This window comes from Catharus ustulatus, chromosome 2 (assembly GCF_009819885.2).
Source record: "Catharus ustulatus isolate bCatUst1 chromosome 2, bCatUst1.pri.v2, whole genome shotgun sequence".
NCBI lineage: Eukaryota > Metazoa > Chordata > Aves > Passeriformes > Turdidae > Catharus > Catharus ustulatus.
The window spans coordinates 74,364,702-74,391,736 of NC_046222.1; the positions used below are offsets into that span (position 1 = coordinate 74,364,702).

Sequence of the window (27,035 nt, forward strand, 5' to 3'; positions counted from 1 at the left end):
TTAAGCATGTATTTGTTTGGATCATAATTCCAGTATTCAAAATTATTGAGGCATAATTCTTTAGCAGACAAGAAACCTTTGAGAAAAGGAGAAGGAAAATGGATGTACTTTGAAGAATAAGACTGTACTTCTAATATCATTAGTCTTAGAATAGTTATTTTTCCAGAAGAGTTCGCACATTTACACCAGATATGTTTTCATATTCGCTAATATCTCTACTTTTACTGATACTGGGAGGGATTGGAGGGAATACATCTCAATAGATGTCATAGGTAATAAATGTGTATATTGTGCCACTAAATGTGTAATTAATTGGTTAAATCTGAATTATAATCCATGTAAAATGAAAGAGTATGTGGAATGTTATATGTGAGGTAGTTGTTGGGATGAACAGAGACATCTATATAGATCTATCTACACACACATAATGTTTTTATTCTCTTTTCCTTCACAAAGTCCTGATCACCATTGTTGTACTTGGTTGGTGTTTGTTTAAAATCACATTTATAAGATTCTTTTTAAAAACTTTGAAAAATTCTATAGCCTGAAGATCCCTAGTTAAAAGAGAACTAAGGTAATTAAGTATCACTGAAATGCAATTGAGACACTCACTTGCTACAGATGATTTTTGCACAAGGAAATTCACTGTGGCAGAAAAACCATTCTTTTGGCAACTTATTTTTCAACAACATTCAGTATAAATCTCTGGATTCTTTTCAGTTGAAGTTTGCCTCCAGAGGTTCTGGGTTTCCATGGTATCTAATCCCTGTTTAACAGACACACTTGGTATTTCTACACAGCTGTGGAATGGCAGCAATGGGCTTCTGTTCAGCTTTCCTGCTTCTAGTGCAGATCTTACACCTTTGACCTTCTGACATATTAACTACTTTTGAAAATTTTCTGCAGAGATGCCTCATGAAAGAAAAACAGAAAACAGCAGACCAACCCACTTTGTTATCATGAAGGGATATTGCTAGATCTGGGTGTTGGATAGTTGATGCTTGCCAAGTGATGGGATGGTGAGGAAAAGCAAATGATGTGCATCTGTTCTGTGCAGTCAGGAATTCTAATGAGATTTGCTCACTTAGTTTTGAATACATAAAAGCAAAAAGTAGCTGAAAAATTCTATGCTTCTGCATTTTACTGAAGTGCCTTATAAGCTTAATTGCTTATTAGTTCAGTGTTTAATAGTCTGAAGGCTCATTAGTCTTTAGAAGATGGTGTTTCTCTGGGGTACTGTGGCTGTGGCCAGGACTGTATTGTAGCAGAGCATGCATGCATTTGGTAGAGAACTGGAAATAGTTACCTTCCTGCTAGCTGGTCTTAACTGGTTCATGGGAGGTTGGTGTTAAAACACACATTTGAAGAAAAAGTCATGTTGTAAACTACGTTATTTGTGGAGGATAAAAAACTGATATTGAGGAGAAAGCTAGTAAGTTGAAATGCAATGTGGTTTGTTTGGTGAATTTTCTCAAGAATCCTTGCATTCTAGAAAATTGTGAAATATTTCTTTCAAAAAACTATTGTGGATGTGGGTTTTTTCCAAACAAACAAGAAAATGAAAACATTTATTTTGTAGAAAGATTTATTTAGCTCTTCTAATCTTAAAATTATTCTCTAAGTACAATTACAGACTATTGGTTTAGTTTTGATTTTTCAGTGGCTACTAGTGACCTAAATCAGAGCTGATTGATCTTATCACTTGCCTTCAGCAAGTTTGCTGATGACACCAAGCTGTGTGGTGTGGTTGACATGCTGGAGGAAGGGCATGCCATTCAGAAGGACCTTGACAAGCTTGAGAGGTGGGTGGGTGCAAACATGAATTTCAAGAAGGCCCAGTGTGTATAAGGTCCTGTGCCTGGGCTGGGGCAATCCCAAGAACAAACACAGTTTGGAGAATGAACAGATGGAGAGCAGCCCTGCTGAGAAGGTCTTGGGGGTGCTGGTGCATGACCCAGCACTGTGCACTCCCAGCCCAGAAAGCCAAACATGTCCTGGGCTGCATCCAAAGCAGCGTGGGCAGCAGGGCAGGGAGGGGATTCTGCCCCTCTGCTCTGTGAGACCCCACCTGCAGGGCTGCATCCAGCCCTGGGGTCCCAGCACAGGAAGGACATGGACCTGCTGGAGTGAGTCCACAGGAGGGTCTCCAGCATGATTAGAGGGATGGAGCACCTATCCCATGAGGAAAGGCTGTAGGAATTGGGATTGTTTAGCCTGGCGAAGAGAAGGCTCTGTGGAGCCCTTATGGCAGCCTTCCAGTGCCTAAAGGGGCTGTGCAAGAATGCCAGGGAGTTTCTTCTTACAAGGACATGCAGTGATAGGACAAAGGAGAATGGCTTCAAATTGGAAGAGAGTAGGTGTATATTAGATATAGGAAGAAATTGTGCTACTTGTGATGGGTGTGAAGCACTGGAACATGTGCAGAGAAACTGTGAGCATCCCATCTGAGGAAGTGTTCAAGACCAGACTGGAGGGGGCATTGAGCAACGTAGTCTAGTGGAAGATGGTCTTGTCCATGGTATGGAGATTGGAACGCTGTTATCTTTAAACTCCCTTTCAACACAGACCATTCTGTGATTCTATTAATGGAGATTGTTTTAATGATACAGATTTTATGTGTTTTTCTAAAAATAATAACTGGTAGTATAAGCTGTTGATGCTATTAGGTAGCATTCAGAAAAAAAAATCATGAAGTGTTTTTCTAACAGGTTCAGAATCAAATTTTGTTTCAAGATCTTTTTTTTTTCCCTAGAAAATCCCAATATTAAGATTTTGCTGTTTGCAGATAAATAAATCTTATTTTTAGACTAGTAAAGTTGGAAAGTGCAATGTGTGGTTATAAAAGAAGCATTAAATTTGCAACCTGTATTTGTTGAATTTATTAGATAACAAGAGATCTCCGCTTTCATGCCTCTTTTGTCGAGAACAATCTATTGCAGACTTACAAATCACTACTAGTAGGCAAGTGTGAAAGGACTTGATTTTTTCAGCAAATGAAATGATCAGGTGAAACACAGATGTGAAAAATTCTTGTCTTTTTAAAGAGGATAGCTTTCATCCTAACCCACTGTTTGTTGCACTCTCATATTTAAAATGTTATGATTTCTGTTGAATAAATACGTGCATACTAATATGGAAGATGTCATGAATCTGATGCAGGAATGTCAGAGTTCTTTTTCTGCACTGCACTGGCTGTCTTGAGTCTGTCATGCCTTTCCCTCCAATGCTAGAAGCTGCAATAAAAGGATGTTTTTGGTTGACCTTTTGTCATAATCTGAAAAATTGATAATAGAAGACCAAAGTAACTACTACCAAGTGAAGAAACTAAATCTCAGTTACCGAGAGTGTTACTTTTTGTGAAGGAAGTGTATCGATGGACTGTTATGCATACAGAGGTTGAACCTGTATGATCTACTTGGCTGTCTCCACAGTTTTACTTGAAGCACAGTATTAGGTCCAATATCATGGAATTTCTGTGTATTGTATTAGTTTTAATACAGTTTGGAAGAACCCATAAACTCATCAGTATAAGGTAAAGTCAAAGCTTCTTCAAAAATGTAATTTCGTTTGAAAGGTAAAAAGAAGGGCATGTTAAAAGTGTTTTGTAATTTGTGGTTGCTGATGAGAATTTTGTGTAGCTCTGTGGTGCCCCAGACAGAGCCATCATTGTTAAAGTTTACCTAAAAGTCATATTTTGCCGAGCTGGTAATAAAGTATTAAAGCAAACAGGAAAAGAAAACTTTCTAATTGCTTGGGGTTTTGTTTTGTTTTTAACTTGTATGGCAGTATTCCCTGCATAGTTTTGTGCTACACTAAAGAAAGCAGCGTGAAAAAAAATACATGTTTATAAAAAAGAATTTTTAAAATGTGCAGTGTGCTGTTGAAGTTAATTGTGTTGCAATAATTTTATAATGTATTGGTTTCCATAAATTATATTTTATGAAAGGAGTAAAGATCAGCTTTTGAAATGTAAAATCAGGTAACAGAACTTGAGCATTGTTTGTACACTATGACTAGAATTAGCATGTGCTACTTCAATGCACTTTATCAGAGAGCATCATTCTAACCTTATGTATTTTTGGTACAGGTGACAACAGATATCTTATTATATCCTTTTGCCCTGGTATTTTTTTTAATGGCATAATTGGATAACTTGCTTATATTGCCACTCTTGCACAATCAGTTCATCAGAAATGAAGCAAACTCCATTTAGTCAGAAAAACAAACATCTGTAGGTCAGATAAAATTACTATCTGCAGATAGATATAAAGTGTTAAGTAGAGAATGGGATCCTCCACTTTTAGCTTTTATTTTCATAAGCCTAAACATTTAAAGTATCTGCATCCATCCCCTCAGTAAAAGCTTCTATTCTAAGCACTTTCTCGTGGGTCATGTTTCTTTGTAAGCTGTCAGCTGATTTCAGATATTGTATCTGATTACTTTGGAAACAATTATACAAAATAACAGACTTAAGGAAATCAATTGTAGAAGGAATATTTGTGTACATTGTATAAGAATAATTTCTTTTTAAAAGAAATATTAATGTAGAAGTAGAAAATAAAAGTAGCTGTATTGTATACAACATTTTGGTGCTGAAAGGTCTGGCATTTATTTGAAATAGTGAATCACTGTTTTGTAGATCTTTTCTGGGAAGGAAACTGAAGATAGTATAGGGTAAAAATCATATGAAAGAAACTACTTTGTTTTCCTGTGCTGTTCACCCTTTTGTAGTTACCATGAGACTGAGTCATTGTTGGCAGAACAACTGTTGCTCCTCAACTGATCTTTGAATTTTACCTGTCCTAGCATAGATACTTTTTGAGAATATGAGCCTGTTATGTACTGTAGTTTGAGAGCTGCAAAAGCAGGGATTGAAATAGTGGCATGAACAGTATAAAAGTAATGTATCTAATAGCAAAGTACTCACTTTTTCTTTTTATAGTGAAGCTCCATATAGTCAGCCAAATACCCCAAATGCAGACTAAAACATGAAGAAAAAAAAATTCAGTGTCACCCACTTTTAAAATATGAGGGAGGGAATAGGGAAGGTACTAATTTAGAGTTGTCTGTGGTTTAATAGGTCTTGGTAATTGTTTTGACCGTAATCTTGAAAAAAGCAGCTCTATTGCCTACTACCAAATAATGGTTCATTGGGGGCTTGGGAGGGGCCGAGATGATGAACTGTGATTTCTTGTCCTCTAATTAAAAATTAGGTAAAACATTCTTACTATTGGAAAGTCTTGGATACTATTTATATACTGTCAATGTTAAATGCTGCTTCAGGTGACATTTAAGCACATAGCATAAGTAATGCCTTGAAACAGACATTTTCTGTTCCCTTCTGGATGTTTTTAGCTTGGTTTCTATGGCAATGAAGCCTATGAAGAGTGTCAGGTCTCTTCTTCCCTTGTCTCCAAAAATAACTTCTAAATTTACCACCGGTAGAAGCCAAAATTAAACGTGAAGGGGGAGGCTCAAAGGTAGTCAGATTCCTACTGGTTTCAAGCAAACTGGTGATTCCAGAGGGGAGAGTCAGTGCTCTGTGAAGACAAGGCAGAGTTGCTACAAGACAAAATGATATAACCACTGCTGTTTACCCTGCTGATGTGGGCAAAATTTCCAGTTTACTGGGGCAAGTTCTGCTGCAGTTGGGTTTTTTTTGTTGGTTTTTGTCTGTTTGTTTTTTGTTTGGGTTTTTTTTGTTTTTTTTTAACCCAGCAATGTAGTCCTCTGAAAGGAGCTGATGTTACTGCCTTGAGGAGAGGGTAGGATACAGGATGCTTGAACAAGAGCTAACAAAAGCTATTTTGTGCTCATGGCACAACTTGTGTTTATTATCCTAGCTGTAAACACTGAACTACTTAATCCTATTATTGTGGGGTTGTTGTTTTTTGGCTTCTTTTTTTAAATAAAAGGGGTGAAGATTTTTTCCTTAAGTTGCTGCATTAGGATAACCTTGGTGCCTTTTAGAATTTGGGAAGAATTTGGGATAACAGATGAGAGGATAAAAAGAAAGACTTGATTTCTAAATGCAAGTTTTACAAAATAAAGGCACTTTGAGTGGCACTAAAGGGTATAATGGGCCTCTATTGTATGGAACCCTTAGGATGGAATTTTTCTGTTTCCTAATTGCAGTTGCTATAACCATTGAATGACTCATTAACTTTGTCTTTGAAGACAAAGAAGTCTCATGTACATGTTCTTGTCTGATCTTCATGCTAACTGCATCATCTACTAAATTACTCCACTGTTAGTATATTACAGATAATTTGGAATAAAACTGCTTTCAAGAAAACATGTCAAAGACATAAAATTATATTTCTGGGGAATAGCAATGTTTTTTGTTTTGTTGGTTTTCTTTGGGTTGTTTGTTTTTTTTTTTTAGGAATAACATGCCCTTTGACCAATGATGCGCTTGTGGATCTCAGTATCTTCAGAATAGTGACAGCATTTACTGTGGTGTGGTAGGGAAAAATTGTTGCAGTGGTTGAAGAGGTGGAGGGCAGGTGAGGAAGAATGGAAGTAACAGAGATCCACTTAAGTTTGCTTTACTTTTTCCCTCCCCAAAGACCAGGTTGTTTTGGTGGGGTAGTCAGAACTCCACACACATCCCAAGTGAGGGTGAATGTACCAGCCATTAGTGTAAGAACTATGCCAGTAGTGTTTGTTCTTTATACCTCAGTTAATCAAATTAGTTTTATTTAAGAATGGGCTTATTTTGGCTATGTCCATTGCAATACTAGATTTTTCTTGTGAATTATTGTACTTAATTTAGAACCATGTTTGTAGCTCTCAGCTTGCTTTTCTGATCTGATTGACCTTATTAGAGTTGAGTGGTTTGTATTCTCACTTGCTTTCTGTATCCCAGAATCTATGAGGTTTTTTTGAAGTGCTTTTGTTTTCTTTGGATTTAACTACTCAAAATGGCTAAAAATATTTCTTATATTACTGCTACTTCTGGATCACTGATTAGACATTAAATGACCTGATTGCTCAGGACCCAGAAACCCTCAAAAACACCTGTCATTTCTATTGAAGGTGACCTCTGAACATCAGGAAACTTTTTTCCTTATTTTTAGTAATGTGAAGGTGACTGAGCAGTGGAACAGGTTTTCTGCGTAGCCCATATAGTCTCTAATCCTTGAAGGTATTCAAAAGGTGTTTGGATGTGGTCTCATGCATCCAGCTGTAGGTGCTTCTCCTTGAGCAGAGAGGTTAAACTAGATGGGTTCAGAGGTCCCTTTCAACCTCAACCATTCTGTGAACTTTGATATTATCTGCATATTAAAACAATTTAGATGTGAGTGTTACAGTGCTTGATAAGAAATTTAGCCTTCTTCTCAGAAGGTACTTTTTCCAGTAGTCTGTTTGTATTTTGCCTAATAGGAAATAATTGTAATTATGCACTTAATATTATATAATTAATAAAATAATATTTTTCTGTAGGGTATTTATAAAAAGTACCAATTTGAGGTTATAGAATTATTCTTTTAGATATATTTATTAAATCTTTGTTTTGGTCTGGTTTTACATCTGGTGCTTCAGTTGTTGTCTTCTAGGCATCTTATCTTGTAGTTCATACTACTGGGAACCAGCACATTTTAATTCTAGTAGTCTTTCCTTTTAGAAGTTTAATATATTCCAAGAACTATCAAGTTAGCTAAAATAATCCAAAATGTCTTCTTTAAGAAAAGATATTAGCTGCTGGATCTGAATTGCGTAGTTTTAATCAACATTCTTCCTTATACAAATTCTTATTTCTGTATATGCTTTACTGAACATGTCTTTAAAACTATATCTTAATGAGGGAAAAAAAAAACAACAACAACAAACCAGCAACTTTGAAGTTTTGTATGGGAAGGATTGTTTCCAGAGTGTAAAGAAAAGCAGAATATTTTAACAAGTCTTAGAACTTGCGTGGAGAAGCTCTTTGACAAGATGGAAGAGGATGAATGTCCCAGTTACAGAAGTAGAAATGTCTTAATACTTTTTATTCTAGAGAAATACAATAAACAATAGTATTTCTCACCTGGTGAGTTTTAAAATAGGTTGGTACGTTTTATGATTGTACATAAGAACAAAAATACAGTAGTATTAAAATATTCATATAATAGTATTTTACCATATAGTAAACATGGAAAACTCCAGATTTTTTAAGACTCCCTGAAAATCCCTGATGAAGAAAAAAACATTCCTGGGGAAAAAAAGGCAAGGTAGTTAAGATAATCTTTAGGTGACTGCTTAAAAGAATTTAACTGGACTACTTGAAGTGGTCACATGCTGTTTTGTAAATAATTTGTTTTGTTGGTGATAGCAATCTTGTCTCTCTTTGAACATGTCTCTGCAAGAGTTGGGTTGTCATGGGAAGTATTCCCTGAATGCCTCTGAAATGTGTGTGTTTTTCTCCTAAGCTTCACAATGAGGATGACCTCCCAGAGTCTTCAGCAGCTGAGCAGCCTTCGACTCAGCCTTCGACGTCTGCAGAGACTCCGCAGCCTCCGCAGACAGCAGCCTTACCTGAGGCAGACACTTCCCCTCCTCCTTACTGCAGCATAGCTGTGGAAGCAGCTACAACCTCAGGTATTTTTCTCAAATAGCAGCTTGTCAGGGACGAGCCTGTATGAATGAGCCCTTGGTTCAAAGTGGTCTGATGCTGCCATGTATTTTTTTCCACAATTGCACACAACTGCAGTAAAAAGCTGTCCTTTGATGTGCAGCCCTTTGGTTTGTTCAGAAGCACACTTGTAAATTGCACTGATTATTCCAAATTGCTAGACTAAATGGATGTTCATTAATTACTTTAATAGGTTTTATTGAAGTCTACTTATAGTTCATGTTTAATCTAAATTTTTGAGTAGGGCTCCATTATTAGACTTCATTAGCAATTTGCATTACCTCTTTATAAAAAATTCTTCAGATTCTTTAGTGTGTTACATGATTTGGTGAAAATATTGCCATGAAAAGGTTAATTTTACTTTAAAGACTCTTGATAATACTTGTCATGCAAAATGAGTAATGGGTCTCTTTATCCATTTATTCACTGCTCCCTTTCTTAGAAGGTTGTGACTTGGGGATATGGGAGGCTTAACAGCAGGCGACATCCAAGTTCCTGTTTAAGTAAAGTTACATGGATTTGTGTCTCCCATGTGCCAAATGAAATTTTAGGGGTAACTGCCAACCTAATTTTTTTAATGTTTGTTAAAGGAGCAGTTTCCTGTCCCTGTTCTTGGAGACAGTGTTTGCAAGTATAATACATAGCTGTGTGGAATTATCCCTATATATAACATCCTTGTGTTGGTGTGCTGACAAATCTGTTTACCATGTGACCTGTGCTGACAAATCTTTACCATGTAAACAGCCTTTTAATGAGCTACTGCTGGCTATAGGAGGAAGTTCAAGGCATATTTTAAGACCTTTTAATTAATGTTGTTAATAATTCTATTCTATAAGGTGATGTCTTACTGTTACAACACAGAAAAATGAAGTCTGTGGTCCGTTTTGATGGAAGGAAAAGTTTTAAAAAGGATGTGTTGAAATTGAAATCTTGAAAAACTGATTTTCAGAAAGCAACTGGAGTCAGCAACAAGGCCACACTAATAAGAATACAGCATGGCTGTTACCAGACTGAAGTATTTGATACTGATATTTAAAACCTTTTTTTTTTGTTAAAGATTATTGTATGTAAATCTTTTGCATGATTGGATAAAAAACATTTAGTTGGAATGCCTGGGAATATTACTAACCTAATATGATCTTTTTCTTCAAAAATTTGTTGATTCCTTACCAGCATGTTAAGGTTTTTGCGTTGGGTAGCAGCTCAAAGTACCATCAAGCTGTTAAAAGTCTTTTTTTAAAAAAATATATTTATAAGAACTTAAAAATGCAAGTATCCTCAGTTTCAGCCTCTGTAAAAAAAATATAATTTAAGGGTAAATTATTATGTACATGTGAAGGTTGATATTCTTGACATCTTTCTGGTTTAAAAATGAATAACTTCTTTATTTTGAACAGACACACACAATGAGTTTTATCCTGTACCACCTCCATACAGTGTAGCTACCTCTCTTCCTACATATGATGAAGCAGAGAAGGCCAAAGCTGCAGCCATGGCAGCTGCTGCTGCTGAAGTTGCCCAGCGAGTAAGTGATACACTTCTCCTGTATTTCAGTTTTGTGAAATGTGTTAGGCTTATTATTTATAACAATTGGGCCCATAGTATGACCCACTACTATAATAATGGTGGGCTCATGATTTAAATATTTTGGATGTTTACATTTATATAGATAATGTTAAGTGAGTTTTAAGTTCTGTAAAAAGCACATAATATTTAGTATTTTGAAAGATAGTTGTCTGAACAGCTTTATAAGCCAAATTTTGCCCTGTTTTCATAGTTTATCCAGTATTTGGTCAACTTTTATTTAGGTACCCCCTACTAATGTTATTTTGTAGAGTTATCACTAATGTGTACTGTTTTGGATGTAAAACCAAAAGAATTACTGAAACCCTTTAGAGAGGAAGGGAGAATTTCAACAGTCTGGAAGGGTCATGACCCCAAATCATGTAGATGGTTTTTAAAAGGAAAAGTTCCTGTTGTTTGATCCATGGCAATTTAAATACTGAAGCTCAAAGAAATATCCCAAGTACTTAAAGCCCTTACATGAGTTGTGGTAAACAATTCATAGGCATATATTCAATGTTTCTAGTTTTGTAAGAATTAACCTTATGAAGAGTACAGTCTTTGAAATAGAAGATTGATACAGGCAGTTAGTAGTAAATGTTAGTTTTGTGAGCAAACTTCTTTTCTCTGAAGCTTTGGAATGTGGAAATTCTGCTGCTTGGTAGTATTGACCATAATATACTTTACCCAAAAAAGACTTCAGGTGCTTTCGCTAAAAATCTCCTCCTTGAGATCAAATGTGATTACACTTGATATACGCTTAGAATCTTACTGGCTGCAGTGTGCTTGTGACTGGAAAAAACATTTACTCACCCAGCAGGAGGCAGGTGCTTCCTTGACTGCTGCACAGTGCTCAAAGTGTGCTCACTTTAAGGTATGCACAGCTCATGTTAAAGTGGGTTTGTGTAACATCACCAGTGACAGTGTCACACAAATCTGTTTGACTGAATTCAGTAGGAAACCATGGAGATTTGACTTGCCAATTTTTAGCAGTGAGGGGATGTTCTCCATTGTCACATTTTATCTGCTCTAACAGGAGCATGGATTCTTTGTAGTTTGTCCCTACTGCTTTTCACATCAGTAAAACTTTTGCTGAAATACTGGTCTGAATCTAACCCTTATTCTGAAATTACAAATTTGGAGCATTAACAACCCAAACCTTGACTTATAGAGTACTTGTGACATTGCAGACAGGATGTACAGCTCACACAAGATACTTGTTCTTATATCTAGAATCCTAGGAAGTGCAGATTTCAGACATACAAGCAATCTCCCTTGAGAACTCAGCCTGAGGTTCAGCCAATTTCTAGAATAAAGCTAAGCCAAACAAATAAACAATACCCTATAATAAAATAAGTATTTTTTGTCTTGCCATTTTAAACTTTTATTTACTCTTTTTTACAAGTTCAGGTCACTGTGACAGAAAATTCTTTTGCCCTTTCTCCAACAGTCTGCCTGGTTTTGGTCAAACGACAAATTTTTTAAAAATTAGTTTCCTCAGTTGATACATACAGCTTCACATTTTGTAAATGCATGGAGATGGTCTTGCATGAAAAAGTTAAGGCTGCTCATAGCTCTGAAGGGGATGAGACTTCAGATGTGCTGTTCCCAGAGAACATTCTCAAATATTCTGTATCAGAGTAGAATTACAGAACTAAAAGTAGATACACCTTATGGCTGCTCTTGACTGCTTTTGGTGAAAACATTGGACCTGAGAAATAGCAATTTTGGTGTGCCCTGAAGCAGTTTTATTTTTCTTAGCCTTCAGTTAGAAGGGAAAGGCACTGGATTGAACTCTCTTCAGTGGTGGGTTGAGGGAAGAAGGACATTGGCTGAGCCTCTGAACCTTACATGTTGTGGGAAGTGAAGTCTGGTTTTGATTGAGCAGAGAGATAACTGGCTCTAGCAGGGATCAAAGAGGATGGGTCTAAGTCAAAATAAGAAAATGCAAAGATGAATGGAGGACAATGGTGTGGACAGAGTAGAAAGACTTAAATGAGAAACAGATGGGAAAGGGATTAACTGAGATTGGCGGAGAAAGGAACCCAAGTGGGGACAAAATGTCGTCCTGGGAAAGGAACTGAAGCTGGTGTGTGAGAAAAGTCCAGGGAGGGAAAAGGAAGCTAGAGGTAAGAGGCAAGAGAGTTGGATACAGTAATGAAGTGATAAATCAACTTTTTCACAGTCTGCTTTGCTAGAACATGCAGGAGAGCTTGAAATTCAAGAACTACATGCTGATGCCATGAGAATTTCACTTACAAAAAATCAGTAGGAACACACTATCATTCCCCCAAAGCAGAGGTTGACTGAAAGATTCTAGACTTATGGCAGTACTAAGTATCAGAAGTGTATCTGAAAGTCACACTCTTGCTGACTGCTGAAGTGCTCAAATTTGACAGTAATTCTGTTCAGTTTGCTTCTGTTTTTTTCTTTTTTTCTTTTTTTTTTTTTTTAGCAAATGTGTACACACACACAAGCTATACTAAAGAAACAACATTAAGGTTGCAAAGTTGGGATTTGGGAAGAAGTAAGAAACACTGAAGCTGAGTTTCAGTTTTGTAGATGATATTAAAATTATGTGCCAGTGCAGTTTTAATTACTCCTGTTTTAATTATCTTACCATGTGATGCTGCCACAAAATCCCTACCTTATTTAATACCTCTGGACTTACACTGAGATAGACTAAGACTGTGTAATAAGAGTGTCTTAATGTGGCAGATGGCCAGAATAAGAAAGAAAGCTCTTGTTACAGTTTGAGTGGTGGTTTGCCATCTTTAGGGGAAGGATTTAGCTCTGAATACCCAGGGAAGAACAGATAAGTAACTTAATTATGTAACAGTAGTGCAAAGTTCAATTGTTTTCTCACTTTCACACGTGACAGCTGCAGACATTATCTGACCTGCATGTTACACACTTTGCAAAACATAGACAAATTATTTAACATGTAGATTTTTTCAGTTTTTATTTTCAATCTTATGAAATTAGTGCTCTTACAAATGTGAACTCTGCTGTGCTTTAAGCTTCTGGTTTCTTCCTTGTAAATGAGGATATATTGCCTCTTTACAGCAATAATGTGAACAGTTAGGAAAAGTTAAATGTCCTTATGCTACCTTGAGTGATGTGTGAAACTGATCATGAAGCTGATCCAAAGTGTGCAGCAAAGGTTCAAATCTATTCATTAAGCAAAAGCGAAGAAAATTACATGGAAGGGCAGCATACTTATTACTCAACTTTCGTATTTTTTTCCCCCCAAATAATGTAGGCCACTTAAAAAGATCCTTAATGTGATCATATTAAATACTTCATCATAGGCCCTGTGTTAACAGATAATATGAACAATCTAAACATTTACTGAAACTTTCAATAATTTAATAATACTTTGGTTGCCTTGTCTTTCAGGAATAGATTGTGCATAAACATGTATTCCTTTCAAATGCTCCCAGATAGCTCATTTAATCAAAGAAATTGTGCTAGTCCTGTGTCATCAATAGCGATAGCATTAGTTATCCTGGCTTTCTCTTTTTAATTTTTCAAGATCAGTTTTGAAAGGGCAATTTAAATGGACAAAAATACTGCTAACAGTTTAATAACTTTGTTTGTATGTTGCAATGAATGGCTTTTACTTAATGCTTTTCAGTTGCATTTGTCTTATGTTTTTCTGTTTTTACATGCTTAGCACGCCCAGTTTAGGGAATCTAGGAGTCTGTTTGATGAAATATTCCTCAGTCGTCCAGAGGTATGGTATAGTTCTCTCTAGTTTAGACTTTGCTATGAATTTTCCTGCTGGCAAACAAATGCTTCTGGGGTTAATTGTGCCTTTTCCCCCCAACAATTAATTTCTCCCTATTGGTTTGTATGCTGAAGGTATAATTTATGGGGTTTATTAAGTAATTTGATCCTTTCCTCAGAAGTTTTTCTCTGTAAACACTGCATTGGGAAGACTTATATCAGTTTAGTGGTTCTTTTCTTGAATAAGGTGGTTATCTCCCTATATGCCATGCTAGATTTCAGTTTGAAAAAAAGTAAAAAACATCGAGGAGAGAAAACAGTCCTCCTTTTTCAGAATACTACAGAAAGCACTGTAGTTTATGGGGTTTTAATAGATTCAATAGATCTTGTGTACCATTCAATGTTCTTTTGTTTAGAGAAATTACTGTGTGACATGCTGTTTATGTTGATAATATAATTTACTGTTCAGATGTTTCTCTGGTCATAACAGCAGTAAGTTTTCTGTTCCTACAGATATCAGCTTATTTAGAAACCAAGAAATGCTGTCCATCTTCCTTAACTTGGCTAAATTTGTCAAAAATCAATGACATACTGGAACAGCGTTACATGTCTTATGGATTGTCATGTGTTGTATTACATTCTTCTCATTAAAAAGAAAAATATAAATAAAATATATATCTCATTAATAAAAATGTCACAATCTAACAGAAGTATTTTGTGAAAATATGTTTAAGCATCAGCATAGAGGACAGCTGTTCTTCATTGCCCATTTTTATTCCTCACTGCATGGTGGCAAACAATTGCATTTTAAAGGAAAGCTAGGGCAATTGACACCAACCAGATCAAATGAGAGCTGTGCAAACCAGTGTTAGTGGGACTTGAGCAGTGGTCAATTAGTGTTTTCTGTCTGCAGGACTGCTCGTAAAACCTCATAATCCTAAATGATGTAGATATAGGCTCATTTAATTTCTTCGTATTCTAAGTGTTTAATTTCTTAAACACTCATATTTTTTGTATGCTGTTTTTTGGAGACAGTAGAGAGAAATGTTTCATCTTCCTTTTTGACGTGGAGTGTGATAAATTAATACTTGTTCACATTTAATAGAACAGTGCTTCTTGCAAATACCTGCTCTCATGTTCCTGAGCTGTTTTTATTTACCTGTGTTTATCGCATGTGTAAACCTCAGAGAAGCCTCTGCTAAATTTGTTACTGTCATTGAGCAAAATTTTCTTTTTTCTGAGGCAACTTTAAGTGGAGCATAATTCACGAATTGCTTGGAAATGCCAGTATGAAGTATAGTAGTTAGCAGATAAATTTTAAAAAGTCCAAAATTATGATGTATGGGGTTTTGTAGACCTTGTGAAATTAAAATTGAAAATACTTTTTTTTTGTCCTGACTTGAAAATGGAAGTTTTATGGCATACATTTCGGAGATAAACACATTCAAATGCAGCTCTTTTTAAAATGCCTTTTCAGCCCTTCCTTCCCTCCCATTCACTTCCTCTCCATCAGTCTTGTAGCTGCAGCAAAGCTGAGCTTAACAAACTGATGCTTTCTTAGTCACTTAAGATGGCCACTTAGGAAATGATGTGGAGTTGAATTATAGCCCCCAAGGACTGTTGTTTAACTGGGTTTTTGTGCGTCCATTGGAATTTTCTGTGTGAATAGCAGTGTTTTTTAAGTAAGTTATCTGATACAGTGTCTTGGTTAATTAATCTGAAATACAGAGCACAGCTGGAATTTCACGGCTGTATTACTAAGGTGAAGGTGACTGCTCTGAGTTGGTACAGCAGTCGTTCGAGCACTTTTTTAACCTAATTGCCATACCCTGTTGAATTATTTTGCTCTATTGACAAAGGGGAACATATGACAGAGCTTTAGATCACTGTGCTTGTTTAGTTATAAACATTATTTCCATAGTAAATGCTTGCAGGTGAAACAGCCAAGTAAATTTCATTTGATGTCTCTTGATTTCATTTGTTTTCATAGGTAATTTCTTATGTCAGTTCCAATACATTATGGTAATAGGAGGAAGAATCAGGATAACAATGTTACCTGTGCTTCTGTTTAGACCATTTTACTGCTGCTACTGCCGGCATTATTTAACTTGTGTCATCCTGTGTTGTTTTGATATTATTCATTTAAGTACAAAAATGGTGTTTAATTGGTTTTAGTTTTCATCAGGATCTTTGGGAAGTGCTGTCATTCATTGTGAAGACTTTTGTGTTTGCCAGTCTACAGCTGGAGCAATGTTTCACCTGTGCATAGAACTGCATATATGATACCTGCCAAGTTCTAGTGAAAATTGAGTGCTGAGAATCAAAGCAACTCTCACTTTCAGTATTTTAAGGTCCAACATTTTGACACGATGGAAGAAATCTTTGGATCGTCTTGACTGATGTCTCTGTTTGCTTTTGTTTGACTTCAAGTGCTGTGCTTTTTGAGTTTTAGAAACCTTTTAAACACTTCCAATGTGCTCGCGCCCTCTAGTGACCCCGGAGGTGTTCTTTGCCTTGCTTATGTTTTGCTGTGGGTTATAAAATTGGTTCATGTAGTGCTGTTGCATCAGCACTTGATTTTAAGATACTAACCTTATTCTATAACTTTTGTTTTTTATTAAGGAAATTATTAGAAGACCTTTCCAGCAGGAAAAATATAGCGCATACTGTGTGATGACTTTTCAAAAAAAAATTTAATAGTTTGGCTACGTATCAAGATAGTTACATTAAAAAAAAAAGTTGGTTTTGATTGTCAAAGCACTAATCTGAAATAGTTCTAGTTTCATTTAAGATGAATAGACAGTATGTACATATATTCTATAGAAGCTTTTACAGAAAATTTGCGTTCTGTCAATATAAGCAACAAATAAGACTTATTTTATAGTTATAAATTATTTTTTTAAAAATTCCTTTATGTGGACATGTTACAGAAATGTCAATTTTCTTCTAGGTTTAGAAACATGATTAATACTTTATCCTTTAGATAGTTTTCTAAACTTTTCACTAAATTATCACTAACCTGTAAATCCAGGAAGAAGAGTATCCACCACGGGATGATTTCAGTGATGCAGATCAGCTTAGAGTGGGCAATGATGGCATCTTCATGTTGGCATTTTTCAGTAAGTTATCTTGTATCCCAGACCTACTGAGGTATATCTTAATTGTACCTTTTTCCTATGGAATATAAAAGAGAGCTGTGATAAATTGCATTAATGTACTGTAATGAACAGATTTTTCTGCCTGTGCACAGATTATGAACACTTCCTGTTCCAGATACAGCAAATATGTTGCCTTTTTTTTGGTGGCATCTGTCACAGATAAGGGGACAAAGCAAAGTCATAGTAAAAACTTGAGGGTCTAGCACTGAAAGTTCTATCATCTTCTAGTTGGACCTAAGGGCCAGATCACAGGAATCTGGTAATTGATTTTTAACTAGAAAAAAATTTTCGAGAGACGATGTGCTGAATAAAAGTTGCTGATGTTAGTGTAATGAATTAAACACTCATGGGTGGATTTATGGAACAAATCCAACCATACTCATTTTCAGGTTAAACTAACCACTGTTGTATAAAAATGCATTGTCTTCAGGTAACCTCTGATTTCAACCAGCCCTCCTGTAGTTCTTCATCATGTGCACACTGTGCATGCCTTGTAACTTGTGTACTGCATTAAGCAAAGTCAAATTTAGCAACTAGAAGCTGTTTGTACGAGGAAACTGTTTTGGTTTTACCAATTGCTTATTTCTCTCTAATTTCTGAGAGTTTTTTCCCTTTCTGAAATAAATGTCTTTAGTTACCTGGATGGAAGTTGGGTGTTGAGGATATGTGTTCTGCTGAAAATTCATCAGGATTAAAGCTGATTAATTATCCACTAAAGTCTCCATTGTGTCTTTCAGCCTAGGTTTCCTAGTAGTTCTTTCTTCTGTAATGTTTTTGCAGTCTCTTTAACTGTTGCAGATGCAGGTTACAATGGTTTCACATAAGCTTTTTTTCATGTTGGTGTATGATGCTGTGTTTACATCTTGGGTTAAAAATGTGTCTGCCTCACAAAGCAAATTTGTAAAGATATTTACAGAGTAGCAAAGTGAGTTTTGTAGTCTGATGTTTCTGCAGTTGGAGCATAGAAAGAATATATTCTTGGGGGCAAAGGGAAGTATGACGCTTTTGCTTTATTTTCCTCTCCTTTTTCTAGGTTCTATAACTTTTTTTATTCAACCTGTTTAGATACTTTATTGTGTGAACTTTTTCTTCCTTTTAAATTCTGGTTCAGGCCTTCATTAGCACTGCACTTGGAGGCCAAGAGTATTGTTGGCTTTAATATGTCTTAAGTCCTCTAGGTCACAGATTTCCAAAATTGCATTCCCAGAACCTTGTGTCCACCTTCAAGAGTGCAAGTATGTACTTGGACAAACTGGCAACCTTCTCTGCAAATAGGTATTTAGCCTGCACAGACGGTGCTTTTACACATTGGACACAAATACTCTGTAGATCATAATTTTTCATGATTGTTCTGAGACTATTTTGTTGCAAACTTTGCTTGCCTATGAAGAAAATGCATCAAATGAGTGCTTACACATTGTAAGGTATTTAAGCAAGTGTGTGTTTAATTGGAATGTGTTGGTTATTATGGATTCTGGTTACATAGGGAAATTGATAGACTTTACTTGCTCTGTGTGCTCATAGTATGAGGAGTTCACAAAAACACAGTTATGGATAGTAATATACCTTTAATGTTACTTTTTAGTAGTTTTTCTACTAGGAAATTGGTGAATTAAATGAAAAATGAGCATAACGTAATGAGGGTATATATTTTATATGTGGGTCATGTATTCACGTTTGTCCAACAAGGAGATAAAAATCTCCAGAAAGTTGATGAATATAGATTTAGGAGAGTAGCAATTAAAATCCAATTTGCAGTAAGGCTATCTTTTGGGTTTTTTCCCCAGAGTGGAATATCTTTAAATGCTGCAGGTAGAGGTGGCAGATCACAGAAAGCCTCAAATGAAGTCCCTCACGGAGTTAAAATGTAAGATAATTGTATCAGGAACTGTTCTCTAGTGAAGGAGAGTGAACAAATGGCTTGTTCCAGATGTGTTCTCCCACCTCCTCCCTGAATGTCAACTACAACATTGGAAGATCTTGGGTATGGAAGTGGAGGCAGATAGCTTTAAGTATAACAGTAATTAGAATTCCTTAATTTAATTTTATTCAAGTGAAGTGTAGCAAAATTAATTTTTTACTGAGCTTACCTGCATATTGCAATCACTTAGTGATATGTAGCCACCATCTAGTGGTAGCTGTCTGCGTTGCATAAGATTGCTGTCTCGAGGCCATCTAGTGGCCAGATCTGTTTTTCGGGGGATTTTGGTTCTTTTAGGAACCTGGTGCATGCCAGTTTACAGACCTGTTTCCCATCTAAGATATTAAGTGTTACTCTGTTTAGCAGAACTAAACAGAATAAGACAATGCACACTAAAGAAGTGAAGTCCTTTGCATGAAGAGGTGTATTTTTTTTTTTTTTGCTTGATCCAGAAACTTGGTGAAAGACTTTGGAAAACAACACATTTTATTTCTAATGTATGATAAAAATCATGTTTCAGGAAATTGGTGTTGCCCTTAGTCTGTGATTTATCTTGGTGAGCTAAGAATCTGCTCTTTAATGTTTGGGGCTGGTGTCTGTTGGCTTCTTGTTTTGAGGGAAATTAATGTATATGTGAATATATTCATTTTTCTATGAAGGCAAAATGGAAAAAAATTGCTATCAGACCACTTAAATATTTTTTTTTGGTATTTTGAAATTTTAAGTCAGCTGTGCCTTATACAGCATGGTAGAAATTTTCTCGAATGCCAGAGAAAGTTAGTAGGTACGTTTCTCAGAGTATTTTTTTTATATGCACAGTGAAAGGGAGGAATTTCTGAGCTATATCTTTCCATTTTGAGCAAGGTGTAATTGTGATAGAGCAAGTAACTATCATGAACAAAGGGTTTGGTTTTCATGCTTAATCTGCCTGTAGTGGAAGTCTTTTGAATTATGTCTGATAAACACATACTGGTATGTTATCTGAAGGAGGTACTTTTGGACATTATTAAAAGGCTTATATGGGTTTTCCTTTATATTTAGGGAATGCTTTAGAAACAACCTTTTTTCTGGTGGGCCCCAAGAGGAGTTGTGAAGGTTATCTGAATTCTTTGAAACCATGTAAAGGAGTTTTGGACTGTCCCTACAACATGGGAAAAATGAACTCACTGATAGGTTAATAAGGACATAAAAATGGAGTAAAGTGTTCAATAGTACAACCAAAGATTAAATACTTATACAGAAATCTGACCTTTTTGAACATCTAAGCTATTTAAACCCTGTATACAACTCACAACAATAAAATCTTGTTATATAGGGAAATGTAAATGTATATGGTGTCCTAGACAGTAGATTGGAACAGAAAATAAGTGTACCAAGGTTTTGTAAATTAATGTTCGTACAGTTTTCAAAACTGTTAAGTTCTTCAAACAGTCAATTAACTGCGCACAAGCTCAGATACCTACTTTGGGGGTTTCAAGGGGGCCCTGGTTGGAAGGCAGAGTTGTAGCATAAGCTCAGGGTGAGAAGTCTCCTTGTGTATGCTTCCTGAGGAGTGGTAAGCATGGCTGAATTTCCCATAGGAGGCTTCCTCTGTGTAACCTTAGGAAATCTGACTTCTGTGTCTACATCACAAATGTTATGCAGGTTTCCCTTAGTCATGCAAGAGGAGCTGAAGGGAAGTTACTTCATTACAATTTTAAATGTTGGGAGATAGAGAAACTGTTTTGAGTTCTTATTTCTCTCTAGTTACTAGGAGAGGCTGACTGACCTTCATATACAATCACCTAACTTCTTCCTTACTGTAGAAACAATTTGAGTTACATAGTTTTACTGTATGCATTAGATATAATACAAAAAAATTGAAATGAAGAAGCTTCTAGTTGAGTAGTAAGAAAAACATAGCAACAAGAGTAATGAAGAAGTAGAATTGCCAAAGAATGTTACTGAACATTAATCACTAAGAAAAAAAAAAATCTGTTTTCTGTGGAAGCTTACAACCAGCACTTCTTATGATCATCATCAGTCTATAAAAGAATCCTCAGGATGGAGCAAAGATATGTATCCCAGTTAAAGGATGGAAAAATTGTATGCAGGAGGGGGAAGAACAATTCCTGGTGGTGCATGAGGACCTGGAGAGGATTATTTATTATTGCAGTATGCTTAGTAAGTCTAGGCCAGGTATAAAGCATTAAGCTCTTTGGTGTTTGGTATATGTGAAAATAGTAAGTAAATGAATAAACAAATTGTGGACTAAAGGCTATAACTGAGCATAAGTTGCTTTTTGTATATGTAGTTGCCATTAAAATCTTTTTACAGGCTTGAGCTATGGCTAAAATTTGAAACATAAGGCTTCCGATCAGATTTACTGGCTTCTTTTCATGATACTTATAAACTTAAAACAACTGGTTAATGTGTAGTTGTGGAAAGCTCAGTAAAAAGGATCAGCAGGTGAAGTGCTGGAGCATCTGAGGAAAAATCACAATGTAATGTACTTGTCATTATTGTTTCATCCGATGTATTTCAATATGTACAACTCAAAAGTCTTGTACTTTGTATTTTGGCTGTGATTATTTTACTGAAAAGTTTAAGGAGAAATACAGCATAAATGTCAGGACTGCTTTGGATCACAAACACTCTATATTAAAAAAGACCTTTAGTGCAATCCTCCTCCTCCCAAAACCCAATTTCTTATGTGTTTTATGATGAGTTTTGTTGTCATGCGGAGATAAGGCTAATGTTTATATTCTTCTTATGTGAATTACATTTATATAGACATTGTCCTCTTGTCATCAGCTCAGGAATTATAAAATTCAAAAACCGTACTTTTATCAGTCCCACTTCTGAATGGTGCTAGAGTATTAAAAGTAGATACTGAAATCATGAAGCCCATTGCAGTCATGAGGTTCATCTAAATGTCATAAATTTGTTAACAGAAAGTTGACAATAATTGAAAGTTGGACTCAAGTAGGCATGTAATCACTTTTGGGATAGAAAACAATTCTTGTTGCACTGTGGTTTGATTTGTGCTGCAGATCTACAGGATACACACACAACTTGACTGCATGAAGAAGATGGGCAAGCAGAAGTTAAGAATTCTTTTTTAGTTAGAATTATGATGTGGTTGTAACAGCTCACCAGATTTTTCCCCTCAGTTTTAGGAATGGCTTTCCTTATGAAAGCATGTTTATTAGAGTCATGGGCAGGTACATTGTCTGTGCAGGGTTGTCATGGAAGCTGATGTGGTATGAAGGATGAAGTCACCTCTGGAACAGCAGAGCAGTGTCATTTGCATTTCACAAAGTGAGTGGATGCAGAAAAATAGTGGAGGATAGCGTTTGTTACAGCAAGGAACTTGTGCAACAACTTAGTTGTCTCTAGTAGAGAAGGAAGTTGGTAATTCTAGAGGAATTAGCACATAATTCCTTTTACTGGTCACTCCCCTCACTGGTCTGTTTTCTCCCTCAGCTTGATAGGGAGCTTGTGCTGTGGCTTCTCTATGGCAACACAGGGATGAAAATTATAAATAATTTTCGTTTCAATAATAAGTTGAGACAGGAATTATACAGAAATAAACTGCAGTAACTCTTACCAGATGCAGTGTAAGCTGTAAAGCTCAGAGCTTGCATGGCTGACAGAAGATACACATGGATGCACATGATGGAAAAAGATATACAGATAGGCAAATGAGGCTGATCTTGATGCAGAGAAAAGCAATTGGCAAGAATTGCAGTCTGCTCAGAAGCTGGAGATGCATTTCTGAAAGCAAATACTGTGTTTTGTAACCAGAATGAGACAAGGAGAATTATTTTTCAAAGTAGTAATAGGACATGGCATGTAAGAGAGAAGCAATGGGCGAGATGGAAAACATGTCGACATTATTGCTGCCCTTCTTAAGTTTGTTAGAATGATGCAACACCAAGGCAGTATTGGGAGAATCTCCTAGTACATTGCCTGAGTTTTAGAGAGTGGAAGTAACATGTTCTTTCTGCTGCTGAAGATAGATTTTTCTATTAGATCCTTACTGTATAAGTTTTCTAGCAAATGGTTACAGATAAAAACTTAAATAATTAGATTTTTCTTCTGTATGTACTTTAGTTTTATTGGAATGCGTGAACTTGAAGAGTTTACAACTCTTAGGAGGTTTATTGTGTTTGCATTAGCTGCTTTTGTAACTTGATGGAGCAGCAGACTGATTAGAGAGAAAAAAACCCCTACTGTGAACAAGACTGGAACATGCCGATGCTTTTACTATCAAGAGTTGGGCAAATACAGTAATTTCACGATTACAAACCACACCATTTTGACTACAGTTTTGGTCCGTACCCGGAAGTGCGGCCTGTAATCCGAAGCGGCTAATATATGAACAATATTCTAAAAGTTGCCAACACGGAAGTGAGAGCCCGTGGCAGCCCCAAGCCAAGCTGGAGTCCAACCAGCCCCGGTAGAGGTGGGAAAACCTGGCAGAGGCAGGGCCAGCGGTGTGGGGGGCGGGCGGCAGAGCCCGAGCCAGCAGGGCGGGGGAGCCCGGCGGCATGGGGAAGCCCAGCAGAACCATGGCTAGCAGTGTAGGGGAGCCCAGCAGAACCGAGGCTAGCAGTGCGGGGCAGCCCGGCGACGCGGGGCTACCCAGCAGTGTTGGGAAGCTCAGCAGAACTGAGGCCAGCAGCGTGGGGGAGCCTGGCGTGCGGGGGCCTGCAGTGCCGGCCAGGGCGAGCAAACGCGGCGGTGCAGACGGGAGGGGGGGGCTGCGAGCCCGGCGGCAGCAGCGGCAGCATCGCCTGGCTGGCCCCGAGCAGCCCCGCCAAGCCATAGCGCCGAGCTCGGCCACCCAGCCCCGTCAGCAACCGTGAGCTGGCTGAACCTGCCTGGCCCCGACCCGAGCCAGTAAACCCCGCTATGCCGCGATTCTGTTACTAATTGGCAAATTTGTGAAAGTTGCACACGGATCCTTGCTACAAATGAAAGTGCGGCTAATAATCCATTGTGGCTTATGTATGGATGAGGACCTAAACATTGCCGACACCCCGGAAATGCGGCTTATAATCCGTGCGGCTTGTAATTGTGAAATTACTGTACCTTCATGTTAAATATCCATCAAATACTTATGCAGTGACAGTGGATTCTATTTTGAATTTTCCTTTAGTTCAAGTTGAAAGTAAAATTGTCAGTGTTCCTTTTTAATTATAAAAACAATTTTTTCCCCTCCTGCATTTATGATTGCGTTATAAAAATTATGGATTTCCCATTTACAAATGATTTAAGGTAGTTTAAAAAAATCTATTAAAATTGTACATATTCTGAGAATTACTCTAGTCCTCATAAACCATTAGAAAACCATTTAAGATACCTGTCTTTAAGTATACCTAACCATAATCTGAGTCAGTCTTTGTAGCTTGAGTAGTGGGGAGAAAGAGCAATGAGCTCTTACACTGAGACAGGATCAGAGAATGCATTGAATAAGGAGCTTGTGAAATGGATTACTGTTAAAAGATGGTGGGTTTGAAGAGCTTTCTTAAACTAGAGAAATCAAAACAGTTTATCTAGGCTTTCTCAAACATAAATGTGTCTTGGAAAGATAGGTGAATGCTAGGGTCACAGTGTTGTTCTGTAGGGTTCTTTTTTAGTGGGGGTAGGATTGGTTTTGTTTGTTTCCTCTGCATATGCCAGTTTGGATCAGCATCTGTTCAAAGTTGCTGGGTTTTTTAAAATGTTGTTTTTTGGGGTCCTTTTAGATTAGTAATTTATATAAAAGTAAGAATTCTTGTTGCCACCATCTGTTACCCATGTCTCTGACCAGTGCAAGAGATGTTTTCTCGCTTGTGCTAAATGACTATTTTGATGTGAAACCTTCCAAAACTACTTCTTGGAACTTCAGTTTCTTTGAAGTCATTAAATCCTACTGCAATTTTATGGATTAATTTTTAATTTGTGAGCATATCATTGCATCTTCATGTGGATTATTGGGAGAGTTGTAAGAAGGTTTTAAAGTATAAAAAGAGTTGGTTTTTATAGATAGTATAAAGTACTTCAAAATGCTTTAATTAAAGAGAACTAGTAAGCAATTTTCTGTTCCTAGTTGTGTGTTCAAACTTTAACTGAAGAGACAGACTTTTTTTTCCTCTGATGATTTAATGTCTGAATTTTATGTACCTAAGTTTGGGATTTTAAACATTAAGGATTTGTGGGCAGGGGTTTTCTTCCCCTCTGCCCTTCTTCCCCTCTTTCTTTCCTCTGTGATTTTTGTGTTTACTGTGGAGTTCCCAAATGTTTCCAGTTTTCCACTGTCATGTCCTCTCCAGAACTCCCAAGTTACCTTCTTCTACCAGTTCCTCCAGCTCTTCCATTTGGTGGTTTGGTTTTTGGATACCATCACAGATTCCCAAGCTGGCCTATTCCCCTAATTGTGAATTCTCACACTCTGATGTAATGCATGCAACCTGAAGTTAATACAGATGATGATGCTGATGGCCAAATGAATATGCAGATATGAAACTTTAAGTTGTTGAACTGAGGGTTGTGTAAAAGTGTTAATTGAAGCAATAGTGGTAGTACGCTCCTTTTTGTTCATTGAATTTTTTAAACTTCTGTGCAAAGCTTCCAAGACTCCTTATGTCTTATGAATATAGATCTAAAAGAGACCCATGAAACATCAGCTTCTCAATTTACCTTAATTTCTACACTAAATTTTTGGAGCAAGAGTGGATACTTTTATTCCATTTTATCCAAACTAGATAAAGCTGAATATGCAGCCTTGATACATGCACATATGCGTGCATATAACTATTTTTTTGTTTATAAAAGTGTAGAAAGGGTTTTTCTTTTGTTCAATCCAAATCTTATATGTTATAGTCCTTTTTGTGAATTTACTTTTCATTTCCAGTGTAATCTGGTTAGGTATCTATTGCAGTGTAATACTTTGTTGGCATTTTCTCTTGTGTAAATTAGTAGGTTCCAGCCTGTTTACCATTTGCTTTGTCATTAAGTGACTATACCATGGGGAATGTCTGGGTTCAAAGTCAACCTCTGAAAGCCTGAATTACCGGAAGGGAATTAACTGACTGTGTAAGCATGTCCTTAGTTTAAAAGTGAAATTACTGTTAAGTCTGTTTGCTTAGCTATACAGATTAACAGAAGCTACTGTTTCTTTTATTTTATAGTGGCGTTTATTTTCAACTGGATTGGATTTTGTTTATCCTTCTGTATAACAAATACCATAGCTGGAAGGTATGGTGCAATCTGTGGATTTGGTCTCTCCCTGATCAAATGGATTCTCATTGTACGGGTATGTTTCTTGATTCACGCTATACAAATGCTATAGAACAAACCCATAATAATTTATTCAAGGATATAATAAGGGAGTTGAAAACCAGTGTTTTTTCTTTTTTTACCTGACATAATATTTGATGTTTGCATTTTCACTAAGATAAATTCAAAATGACTCATCCCTTGCAAATATTTAAAATGCTACAGAAGAAGTGGAGCAAGTACCTAAAATATCACTGGTATTATAGTGTCCTGTATAAAATGTCTTGCCTGTTGGGAAGGGAATATAAGAATGCATTTCCTCCGTCTATTTGATTCTTTTATTCCTTCTAAGATACATATAGGATCAAGTCCAACTTAATTATAAGGTTAGTCGCATTTTTACATGCTTTTAAATGCTTGATTCTTGATGTTTTCACTGCAAAACTAGATACTTTTCTGAAAGGCACAGCTGCCAAATGGAAGTTACTTAGCTAAGTGGATGCTAGATGAAATGTAATGCTGCTTTCTGAACTTGAATTCTGTTTATCTGTGAGACATAACATTTAAAATCCCATCCCTTTCAATGAAGAAAAAGATGTTGGATAACTTAGATATCTTTCATATTCTGCCATTAATTTTTAATTCCCCCACCCCCTCATGTGAGTGTTAGTGTTGATTTAGTCTTAGCACAATAGTAAAAAAACTATAGAAAAATTGCATGGTGCTTCCTGGACATGTACTGCATCCTTCTTAGAGCTTTTTGGTTTTTGTTATTTTTTAAAATTTCCTTTTTGGTCGTTCAGAG

At 36.6% G+C, this 27,035-nt stretch overlaps 1 protein-coding gene across 2 annotated transcripts in view; it reads left to right on the forward strand.

Moving 5' to 3' along the window:
• Positions 1 to 27,035, forward strand: part of NDFIP2 (Nedd4 family interacting protein 2) — a 44,644-nt gene that overhangs the window by 9,117 nt on the left and 8,492 nt on the right. The window contains exons 2-6 of one of the 2 annotated variants that reach the window (XM_033051536.1): positions 8,412 to 8,580; positions 10,012 to 10,139; positions 13,854 to 13,913; positions 16,938 to 17,025; positions 26,143 to 26,267. In XM_033051536.1, the coding sequence (XP_032907427.1) occupies positions 8,412 to 8,580; positions 10,012 to 10,139; positions 13,854 to 13,913; positions 16,938 to 17,025; positions 26,143 to 26,267 (570 nt within the window). The remainder of the gene's footprint in view (positions 1 to 8,411; positions 8,581 to 10,011; positions 10,140 to 13,853; positions 13,914 to 16,937; positions 17,026 to 26,142; positions 26,268 to 27,035) is intronic. The other variant, XM_033051537.1, reaches the window with a different exon arrangement.